The sequence below is a fragment of the Lipotes vexillifer genome, unplaced genomic scaffold (genome assembly GCF_000442215.2).
Source record: "Lipotes vexillifer unplaced genomic scaffold, Lipotes_vexillifer_v1.1 scaffold920, whole genome shotgun sequence".
Lineage (NCBI taxonomy): Eukaryota > Metazoa > Chordata > Mammalia > Artiodactyla > Lipotidae > Lipotes > Lipotes vexillifer.
Genome location: NW_006783413.1, coordinates 201,017 through 212,415, shown reverse-complemented (window position 1 = coordinate 212,415; position 11,399 = coordinate 201,017). Strand labels below are relative to the sequence as shown.

Here is an 11,399-nt window from a genome sequence, read left to right as displayed (position 1 = left end):
CTCATTGCAGTGCCTTCTCTTGTTCTGGAGCATGGGCTCTAGGCACATGGGCTTCAGTAGTTGTGGCACATGGGCTCAGTAGTTGTGGCTCACAGGCTCTAGAGCACAGGCTCAGTAGTTGTGGTGTATGGGCTTAGTTGCTCTGCAGCATGTGGGATCTTTCTGGACCAGGGATCAAACCTGTGTCCCCTGCATTGGCAGGCAGATTCTTAACCACTGTGCCACCAGGGAAGTCCCAATTAATGTAGTTTTTAGTAAGTTTTGAAGTAAAGAAGTATGAGTCCTCCAACTTTATTCTTCTTTTTCAAGATTGTTTTGGCTATTTGAGACTCCTTGCAATTCCATATGATTTTGATGATGGCTTTTCCATTTCTACAAAAAAGATAGTTGGAATTTTTATAGGGATTATGTTGAATCTGTAGATCATGTTGGATAATATTGACATCTTAACAATGTTAAGTCTTCCTGTCCATGGGTACAGGATGTCTTTCCATTTATATAGTTCTTTAATTTCTTTCAGCCATGTTTTGTAGTTTTCAGGATATAAATCCTTAACCTCCTGGGTTGGATTAATTCCTAAGTATTTGATACTTTTATATGCTATTATAAATGGAATTGCCTTCATAATTTCCTTTTTGGATGGTTTATTTGTGGTGCATAGAGAAACACAACTGATTTTTGTGTGTTAATCTTGTACCCTGCAACTTTGTTGAATTTATTTATTAGCGCTACTAGCTTTCTTGTGGATTCTTTGGGATTTTCTATATATAAGATCATGTCTTCTGTGAATAGAAATAGTTTCACCTTTTCCTTTCCAATTTGGATGACTTCTATTTCTTTTTCTTATCAAGGAAAACTTCCAGTACACTGCTGAACAGCAGTAGTGAAAGTGAGCATCTTTGCCTTGTTTCTGATCTTAGGGGGAATACTTTCAGTCTTTCACCAGGGAATATGATGCTAGCTGTGGATTTTTAAAAAAAATATTCATTGTCATGTTGAGGAATTTTCCCTCTATTTTCTATTTCTGAGTTTTTGGCATGAAAAGTTTGGATTTTGTCAAATATTTTTTCTGTGTCAGCTGAGATGATCATGTGGTTTTTTCCCCCTTTGTTCTATCAATATGATGTATTACATTGATTGATTTTCTTATGTTGAACCACCCTTATATTCCTGGAATAAATCCCACTTAGCTATGGTAAATAATTCTTGTAATATGCTATTGAGTTCAATTTGCTAATATTTTGTTAAAGATTTTTGCATCTATTTTTTGTGTCTGTAAGGAATGTTGGGCTGTAATTTTCTTTTCTAATCTAATTTTATTATTTAAATTTATTATTTTCTAATTTTAGAAATTAAAATGTGTTATTTTCTAATTTTTCATTATCTGGCTGTGGTATCAGGGTACTTGCTGACTTCATAGAATGAGTTAGAAAGTGTTGCCTCTTCAATTTTTGGAAAGAGTTTGAGAAGGATTGGTATTAATTCTTTAAATGTTTGGTAGAATTCACTAGTGAAGCCATCATTCTAGAATTTGTCTTTGTTGGAAGGCTTTTGATTACTGATTCAATATCTTTACTTGTCATTTGTCTGTTGAGATTTCTATTTCCTTTGAAGTCAGTTGGTAATTTCTATGTGTATTAATCAGGCTTCACCAGAAAAACAGAGCCAATAGGAGATCATATATATATATATATATATATATATATATATATATATATATATAAAATCTAGGATCTCACATTGGTTATTTATGTGTGTGTGTTTGATTTTTACATATATGTGAATTTCCCCATTTCCCTTCTCTTATTGATTTCTTTCATTCCATTGTGATCATAGAACATACTTTGTATGATTTCAGTCCTTTTAAGTTTATTGATATTTGTTTTAATGATTAATATATGGTCTCACTTGGAGAATGTTTTATGTGTACTTCAAAAGAATGTATATTTTGCTATTATTGGATGGAGTGCTCTATAAATGTCTGTTAGGTCTAGTTGATTTATAATGTTGTTCAAGTCTTCTATTTCCTTGTTAATCTTTGGCCTAGTTCTATACATTATTGAAAATGGCATATTGAAATCTCTCATTATTATTGTTGAATTGTTTATTTCTCCCTTCAGTTGTGTCAGTTTTTGCTTCATGTATTTGGGGTTCTGTTTTTAGGTGCATGTATGTTTATAATTGTTATATCTTCTTAATGAATTGACTCTTTTATAATTATAAAATGTAATGTCTTTTTTTTTGCCTCTTGTAACAGTTTTTCTTTTAAAGTTTGATTTGTCTGATATTAGTACAGACACTTTATAGCTTTTGTTTTGTTATTGTTTGCATGGTATATCTTTTCCCATCCTTTTACTGTCTCTTTTTTTTTAAAGGATGACCATATTTAAAAAAAATTATTTATAATTTTTATTTATTTATTTATGTATTTATTTTTGGCTATGCCAGGTCTTCGTTGTGGCATGTGGGATCTTCATTATGGCATGCAGGATCTTTAGTTGCAGCATCCAGATTTCTTAGTTGTGGCATGCAGACTCTTAGTTGCAACATGCAGACTTGTTAGTTGTGGCATGAGGACTTCTTAGTTGCGGCATGTGGGCTTCTTAGTTGCAGCATTCAGACTCTTAATTGCGGCATGCGAACTCTTAGTTGTGGATGCATGAAGGATATAGTTCCCTGACCAGGGACTGAACCCGGGCCACCTGCATTGGAAGCCTGAAGTCTCACCCATTGGACCACCAGGGAAGTCCCTACATCCTTTTACTCTTAATTATCTGTGCCTTTGAATCCAAAGTGTGTCTCTTGTAGATAGCATATAATTGGATCGTATATTTTTTAAAATCCATTTTTCCAATATCAGTCTTTTAATTGGAAAATTTTAATCCACTTATATTTAGTGTAGTATATGGTAGGGGTTATATCTACCATTTTGCTTTTGGTTTTTTATATTTCTTATGTCATTTTTGTTTGTTTGTTTCTCAGTTGCTCCTTTATTGTGGGAGAAGAAAAGAGTTACAAACAAATATACATTTATACTATCTTTTGTATTTTCCTCTGTAGGTACCTTTGCCAGTGCTATTTATTTTTTTCATGTGGATTTGAGTTACTGGTCTAATTTCCTTTTTTTTTTTTTTTCAGCCTGAAGGACTCCACTAGTATTTTTTGTAGAGCAGAATTGCTAGCAATGGGTTTTCAGTTTTTGTTTATCTGGTCTTAATTCTTCCTCCATATTTGTGGATAGTTTCAGTGATTATAGAATTTTTCTTTCAGACCTTTGAGTATGCCATCCAATGCCTTCTGGCCTACATAGCCTCTGATGAGAAATAAGCTGCTAATCTTATTGAGGATCCCATGTACGTGATGAGTTACTTTTCTCTTGCCTCTTTCAGGATTGTCTCTGTCTTGTCTTCTGATAGTTTGATTATGATGTGTCTAACTGTGGATCTCTTTGTGTTTATCATACCTAGAACTTGTTAAGCTTCTTGGATGTGTAGACTAGTCTTTCATTCAACTTGGAAAGTTTTGGCCATTATTTTTCTGGGTATTATTTATGCCCCTTTCTTTCTCTCCTCTCTTTCTGGGATTCCCATTATTTGTATGTTGTATACTTGATGTTGTCCCACAGGTCTTCTAGGCTCTGTTAATTTTTCTTCATTACTTTTTCTTTCTGTTCCTCACATTAGATAATCTCAATTGACTTATCTTCAAAATCACTGATTTTTCTTCCACCTGTTCAGATCTGTCTTTGAGCTCCTATTGAAAGTTTCATTTCAGTTATTGTACTTTTCAACTTCAGAGTTCCTATTTGGTTATATTTAAAAAGTAATTCCTATCTCCTATTTATAATCTCTATTTGGTGAGCCATTGTTTTCATACTTTCCAGTTTTTTCTAAAACATAGTTTTTCTTTACTTCTTTGAACATATTTTGAATGGCTGATTTAAAGTCTTTGTCTAGTAAGTCTAGTATCTGGATTTCCTCAAGGTCAATTTTAATTTATTTTTATTATTTATTTATTTATTTATTGGCTTCACCATGCAGGTTGTGGGATTTTTAGTTCCCTGACCAGGGATCAAACCCAGGCCCTCAGCACTGAGAGCACAGAGTCCTAACCACTGGATTGCCAGGGAATTCCCAGGGTCACTTTTTATTGACTGTTGTTTTTTCCCCTGCATATATGTATGGGCCATATTTTTTTGTTTCTTTGCATGTTTTGTAGTTTTTATTGAAAATTGGACATTTTAAATGATATAACATGGCAACTCTAGAAGTCATATTCTCTCCAGAGTTTGTTGTTATAGCTGTTTTGTTGTTTGCATATTGAATTTTCTGAACTAATTCTGTAAGGTCTATATTCTTTGTTGTGTGTAGACACTAAGTCTCTGCTTGATTAGCTTAGTGGTCAGTTAACTATTGAATAGAGGTTTTGTTAAATCATTAGAACCAATGAGTCGCCCAGTCTTTGCTGAGAGGATATCTGGGACTATTTTAGAGTTATTTGCTGACATGCAGGACATGCAAGCTCCCAACCACTGTGGAACACTGATGACAAACCAAATTAACTGCACAGTCTTCAGCAGCTCCCACATCCTCAAACCTGGGAGGACCATTTGAAGCATAAATGGAGCCAGCTTTTCTAGGGTCTCCTCTCTCTGCTCAGTGAGTCCCTTGTAGCTGCTGTCCTGATTTCTGGTGGTTGCTCCCCACTGGAGTCTCCCTTTGTTTTATTCAGTGGAATTTCTAATGCCTGTTCCTTCATCCCCTCTAGTTTAAATGCAGGCTAAATATTCCCCACTGCTTCCCCAGCCCTGAAGAAATTCAGAAAGCTTCCCCCAGCCCTGTCAAGAAATTCAGAAAGCAACCTAGTGAAGGTTTTGAGGGACCATTCTTCAGAGGAGATAAAAAGTTTCATTCCCAGCCCCTACCTAAGGCCCACCTTCAATCCTTGCTCCCATTCTTACTACTTTCTTCTCCACCCCAGATTAGGGCCTTTGGAGTAACCTTTCCTAGGACCCAGTGTGAGGTACAGTCTCTCACTCCAAATGAAATAATACCTGTTACCGAAGCAGACTGAAAATTTGTAGATTTTAACTTCTTTTAGTATAGCCTGGGCTCCTAGCCCTATGTTCCAGTTTCCATTTTTCTTAGAGAATTTCCTATAAATAATATTTGGAACCAACTAAAACACCACCTTTGAAAGAGTTCCATGTAACACTAGTGGGTCCTGGCCTGCAGGATCCAAGAGTTTCTGGCACTGATGTGGCTCAGGGCAACTAACAGATCGTTCCTCAGAGAAGGAACGATCATAGATTTTCACAGCCCTCTGTGTTCATGGGCCAAGTCAGCGATGATCTAAGAATGATTGGATTGTGGCACCTAGGAATTTTCTATGTGAGGGACCCAGCAAAGTTCCAGTTAGAGAATGACCTAGGGAAGAACCTGAGGCATAGCCTGAGAAAAGGCCCCAAATTTAACCTGTCAAGAAATTCAGAAAGCAACCTAGTGAAGGTTTTGAGGGACCATTCTTCAGAGGAGATAAAAAGTGACTTGAGTCACTCAGGGAATGGATCAGGAAATGACCTATCAATGTGTTTAAAAGAGAACCTAGACTAGAAGCAACTGGAAAATGTCCTGAAGGTTTACTTGGGCAAGAAGCTGGGGCAGACCTATTAGAATGGGATCCCTATAGATATGTATTGTTCATGGCTTGCTGCCAAGTATACTCTACCCCCTCCTGGAAATTCTTATAGCCACTTGGAAACTGGATATTTGGTTTACTCAGTGAGTCAAGAACACTGCCTGAATACCTCTTGGAAGCTTTCCTTCCTTGATCTAGGCATTAGACAAGCATTAGTAAGCCCAGATTATATGGTTTGGGGTATGGTAGAGGTAGAGCTTACCTCTCAAACTCCTTGAATCCATAAAACTGTTTAGTTTATAGAGACTCAGTCATGGCCCCTTCCTCAGTCCACCCTTCTCTCTCAGCCACCCAACTGTGCAGTTGATTTTGTTTGTTTGAGGGATGGCTAAGCCAAGGTTGCTTAGATGTTTGAAAGAAATCCCGAGGCAGGATGAGGTACAGGCCGATCATAGTTATTATATAAATGAACAAATGATTGTCATAGTACTGTCATACAAAATTACCCCCTGATACACATACAACTACTATAAAAGGATTCAGGGGCTTGATCAAAGTGAGATAACCTAATAAAGACCCCATTCCCCAGGACCTGGCTGAACCAGACTTTCCCCCAGTTTCTTTACTATCTTGATTTTTATATAGGGGTGTGTGTGTGTGTGTGTGTTTAAGGTTACACAGGTATTAAAGGACCACAAATCCCGCATCCAAGAATGATAAGGCTCAGATTGTAGGCAGAGCTGCAAGGCCAACTTCAGGGCTTTCTCATTGAAGTGCCCCTGGCCTCTAAGGTCTCATAGTCTATCCCCAGAAAGTACTCGGTGGGGACATGATAATTTCCCAGATCCCAGATCCTCTGTGTCCACAGGGAGGCCAGAGGGAGCAATTTGGCCCAGCATACCTAGATCCCAAAGCTTCAGGCCTCAGGAAAGAGCTAGGGTAAGAATTTAGCCCTGGGTAAAGAGAGGAACAACTCTAGGAGACCTGGAATAGGAAAACATTGAGTAGAGGATGAAGGATTAGGGATCTCCCTGCCCAGGCTGGGGAATTAGCAGACATCCTTTTGAACAGAAACCCCTTGGTTTCTGCACTGGAAGGAACAGGCTCCACCCAAAAATACCTTGAATAAAAGAATGAGCTTTTTTCATTGGTGTTGTCCCAGGATAAAAAACAAGGGCAGGAAGATCCCTGTTAAAAGCCTAGACCTTGTGAGCCTCTATGTGGAGCCCAGGTACAGGTGAAGGCAGAGTTGTCTTCATAGCACTGGGGACACTGAAATTCAGTAGGGCATGGCTGTCATGGGCCTGATCCTGGAAAAGAATCTGGGAGGAAAGTCAGCACCAGGAGAAAGTCCAGGCCCAGGCAGAGCCTGCAGATGAGCATTCCTGTGACTTCAGGGCTCCTCCCTACCCAGATCCCAGGAAAGTGACAAGGGCATCATGCAGTCAACACACAGGCCCTGAGGACCAGTGTCTCAGCAGGGACAGTCAATTAAAAGACCTGGACAGACATCCCTGGACAATTTACTTAAGTATCAGTAACAGTGTTCATGTCTCACAGGAATCCTGTGTCTTCAGCCAAGCCCTGCTAAGCATGGGCCAAGGATGCCAGGTACCTCCAGCCGCCCTCTCCACTTGCCTCAGGCTCTGTCTTTGGGAATGTGTCTCTTCTGGTCAGCCAGAAAGTCCTCCTCCATCCCTCCTAGGAGGAAAATTTCTCTTAAAGGAAAATTCCAGTCCATGTAGAGAAAAATCTATTGATTCTCATGCTAGCACATCCTTAGAGGATAGTCTCTATTTCTCATAACCCAGGATATTTATTCTTTCCAAATATTTTTTGTTTCCTCTAATAGCTGAGTGATATCTTCTGTCTTTGCTGTGTTTTGGGTGTACATTTTGGAAATTCTGGGAATCTGGGCTTAGAGGAAGGAAGGAGTTAGCTTCACCTTATATCGAGGGCTGGTTGGGCTTCTCAAAGGTGAGCGGGGCTCAGGAGGGAGGCTGTCAGTGCACATCCACCCCTATCACAGGTTCGTTGCTCCTGCTCAGATTCCATAGTTTTAAAATACTTTATTTTTTCCATAATACTGTCATTACAAAAAAATACAAAAAAACTACTATAAAAACATTCAGGGGCTTGTCAAAGTGAGAAAGCCTAAAAACCCCACCCCAGAACATGGCTGAAGCAGTCTTGCCCTAGCTCCTTCACTGTTTGATCTTTACACAATTATGGGAGTGAGGTGGGGTCACACAGGCATCAGAGGGCTAGAAATTCCCCCGCAGCCTCCATGAAGGGTAAGAAATAAGTAGCTTCATATATCACAGAAATGGGATTTGGGAGTTTAGGGGTGGCTAGGCCCTGAGTTCAGAGGTGTGGGGAGAAACCTGTGACCCTGAATCTCTTCGTGGGGAATAGCTGCCACCTGACCCAAAGCCCTTTCCCTTCCTGATGAAGGCTAGGAGACAGACCCTGCCCTCCACCTCTTAGACTTAATACAGCAGCCCCCTCCCCTTCCTCTACCCTTGCACACTATTAAGAGCAGCAGGGACGACAGTACTTCCAGCTCTGCAGAGTCTGGGCAGGGGAGCTGTCAGGGAGGCTGCTGAGGGCCCCTTCACCTCCCTTTCCCAAATGAAAAGTGTCTCGTGCTCAATGGCCCGGTTCATGGGTCATGGACCTTCCCTTCCTATCTCAACCCTGGAGAGGCACACACAGCTCTAGGTGTGTGCTTTGTGTGCATGAATATGTGTGTGATAACCTTGGACAATGTGGACTTGGGGGTGGGACTGGGGTGGGAAAGCAGTGTCCTTTTTATCCTCTTCCTCCCCCAGTAGGCGGAAGCTGAAGGGAAGGGAAAGGAGAGGTACTAGCAAAGCTGAGAGGGGAAGGAGGACATGCTATTTACAGGCGTGGACAAGGAATCTCTATATCTTCAAGTAGCACTCAGGTCACTCTCCAGCCACTGGAGTGGGAACTGGATTCAAAGCTTGTGACATGAAAATTAACCCCTGGCCTGGGCTAGCTCTCCCCACCACCCTCCCACTCCCCCAAGGCAGCCCAGCTCTGAAAGGGGTCAGGGACAGGAACATTTTCCTGAAAACCAGTGGGTTTTTTTTTTGTTTGTTTTGTTTTTTGCATTTAGAAAGAGTTGCTAGTGTCCAGTGGACATCAAGCTGGGTGCACAATGGGTAGGGTGAGTGTGGGGCTATTGCTGTGGAAGGCTCTGGGATGGCTGGGGCAGGGCCTAGGAGCATGGTAAGTGCTGCTTAAGGATCTGTCTTGTCTGTGGTGTTAATCTATCTGGGAAGCGAACTTTGAACTCGACAATGAGGTCTCCCCGCTGGGTGGGCACCTTGGGGAAGGGAAGGCCCTCCCCACGGAGTCTCTTCACGGTGCCTGGCTTGATGACATCATTGCAGGGCAAAGGGATCACTCGGCCATCAATGGTGGGAATGTTCACGGTACAGCCACACAGTGCCTGGGGAAAATGAGACAGAAAGTGAGGAAAAGGAAGGGTAGAGTGATTGGGAAGGGAAGAAAAGAGAAAGTGGGGAAAGAATGTCTCCATCACCTCCACCCCCCACCTGATAAAACCACACACAATCTGATCCAGGCCCCACCTCCTTGAGGCTGATCAGGGCACTGTAGAGCACGTTGGTGCCATCTCGGCGGAAGTGTGCATGGGGCTTGTCTTTGAGCACAAAGACGATGTCAGCGGGGATGTTGTCAGGTGTGGCATCGCCCTCTTTCGGGAAGGTGATCTTGGTGCCTTCCTTCCAGCCACGCTTGATGACAATGTGCAGGATCTTGTCCTCGGTGCGTACAGTTCGCCCGTCAGGGTTGAGGCGCCGCCTTGTGATCTTCATGCGTTTGGTGGAGCCGTGGTAGATTTCCTCCAGGGACACCCTCAGCTCATGCACCACAGGTGGGTCCTGCACCTTGCGCCGAGAGTACAGTGGTTCTGGGGCTCGCCTTGGACCCCTACTCAGCCCATTGAACCCAAAGCGGCCAAAGGAGCCAAATGGGTCCTCATCTTCATCCACGTCCATGTCATCTGGGTCAAAGCCACTGAAGGGACGAGTGGACCGAGTGCTGGCAAAGAAGATATCAAAGGGGTTGGAGCCGCCAAAGAAGGAGGCAAATGTGGCGTGGGGGTCCCCATGAAAGGTGTAGTGAAAGGAGCCACTGGAGCCGCCTGATGAACCGCCGCCGCTCTTCAGGCCTGGAGGGGGAGAAGTTAGGGGCAGTACGGCTGGCCTCTGCCCCACCGCAGTCTCCTCCCCCTGCCCTCTAGCTCCTAGTTCACGGCCTAGAGGAAGAAGCAAGCTTTAACTCCCACAGAGAGGGCTGGCCTAATAGAGTAAGGAAAATCTCTGGCAAGATTGCTACTCTTAATTATATGTGTAATAATAAGGCACATCTTGAGGTTCAAAGAGGCTGGAAAGCTAAGACTAGAAGACTGGTAAGATGTGACTTCCAGCACTGTAAACTCTTCCATGTACCTGTGACCCAAAGATGTCTCACAGAGCCTTGAATGCCTGGCCTGGGGTCACATTACAAGTCATACCTGGCTCCCATATCTTTGCTTATCTCCAAAGCCAGGGAAAGAGGCAATCAGACAGAATTTGACCATACAGAGAGCTGTAAGTGACCTGTCCCAAATAAGGTGGCAATACAGTCCAGGAGGAAGTCCACTCTCACTCTACTTTTTTCTGTTTGTTTGTTTTTTGCAGTACGTGGGCCTCTCACTGTTGTGGCCTCTCACTGCTGTGGCCTCTCGCGTTGCGGAGCACAGGCTCCGGACGCGCAGGCTCAGTGGCCATGGCTCACGGGCCCAGCCGCTCCGCGGCGTGTGGGATCTTCCCGGACCGGGGCACGAACCCGTGTCCCCTGCATCGGCAGGCGGACTCTCAACCACTGTGCCACCAGGGAAGCCCCCACTCTCACTCTACTTCTAGCATGGTTTCCTCTTTCTCTGACTTGTGCCCAAATGGGAAATGAGGAGGGCCCCAAAAGAGCAGGAAAGATCATTAGCTTGGAGAAGAGGAGCTATTTCTCTACAAAAAGTTTTCAAATGCTTTGTTCCCACACTCAGGGTTCACAGTGTTGCACAGCTCTGGGGGTTTCCATTCACACATTGGACAGACATAGATTGCAATGGGAAGGGAGCTCCTTGGAGTTGTACACCACCAAGCCTTACACCCCATACCTAACGTCAGAGCAGCCAAAAAGGATGAGTGAGCTGGCACACTGCACGTGGTGACCCCAGCTACTCTCTCTGGAGTCAGGTTCTGTCTAAGGGGCTCAGATTTGTGGGGGCAGTCTTCAAGGGGGATGGTAGTGGTGGTGATTGGAGTAGTTGGGGGGCTTGTGTGGGAAGGAGGGAGGAAAGGGATTAACACTGAGAAATGATCTAGAATATATAGACTTGGGGGTGGGGCCCAGGCTTGGGGAAGGGACTCTTCTCTCTGAGGGCTTTATCTAGAATTTCATTGGCTGTGGAAGCCTGAGCCTAAATTAGCCTCTTACTTCCTGGGACCACAAGAGGAGATTTGGGTTTCATTAGAGAGGCCAAGTGGCAAGCAATTCAGTGACTTGAGACAGGTGCCTCTTCACCCTTCCCCTAAGACTCAAGGTCTGTTCTTTCCTTTTATTGAGGGTCTGATTATCAGGTGAGTTCAAGAAGCTTGGCAGAGCTCAGTGAGAGAGGGAAGTTGGACTGATGATGACAGGAGGGGGTGACTTCTCTGCAAGGATTCCTG

At 43.0% G+C, this 11,399-nt stretch overlaps 1 protein-coding gene across 2 annotated transcripts in view; it reads right to left on the bottom strand.

Annotated features, from left to right (window-relative positions):
* Window positions 1-7,688: 7,688 nt before the first annotated feature.
* The window catches only part of DNAJB5 (DnaJ heat shock protein family (Hsp40) member B5), a 9,067-nt gene continuing 5,356 nt past the window's right edge, over window positions 7,689-11,399 (bottom strand). For both annotated transcript variants that reach the window (XM_007455942.1, XM_007455943.1), the window contains 2 exons: window positions 9,258-9,859; window positions 7,689-9,115 (listed from right to left, as the gene is read on the bottom strand). In XM_007455942.1, coding sequence (XP_007456004.1) covers window positions 8,882-9,115; window positions 9,258-9,859 — 836 coding nt within the window. In that variant the 3' untranslated portion in view covers window positions 7,689-8,881. The remainder of the gene's footprint in view (window positions 9,116-9,257; window positions 9,860-11,399) is intronic.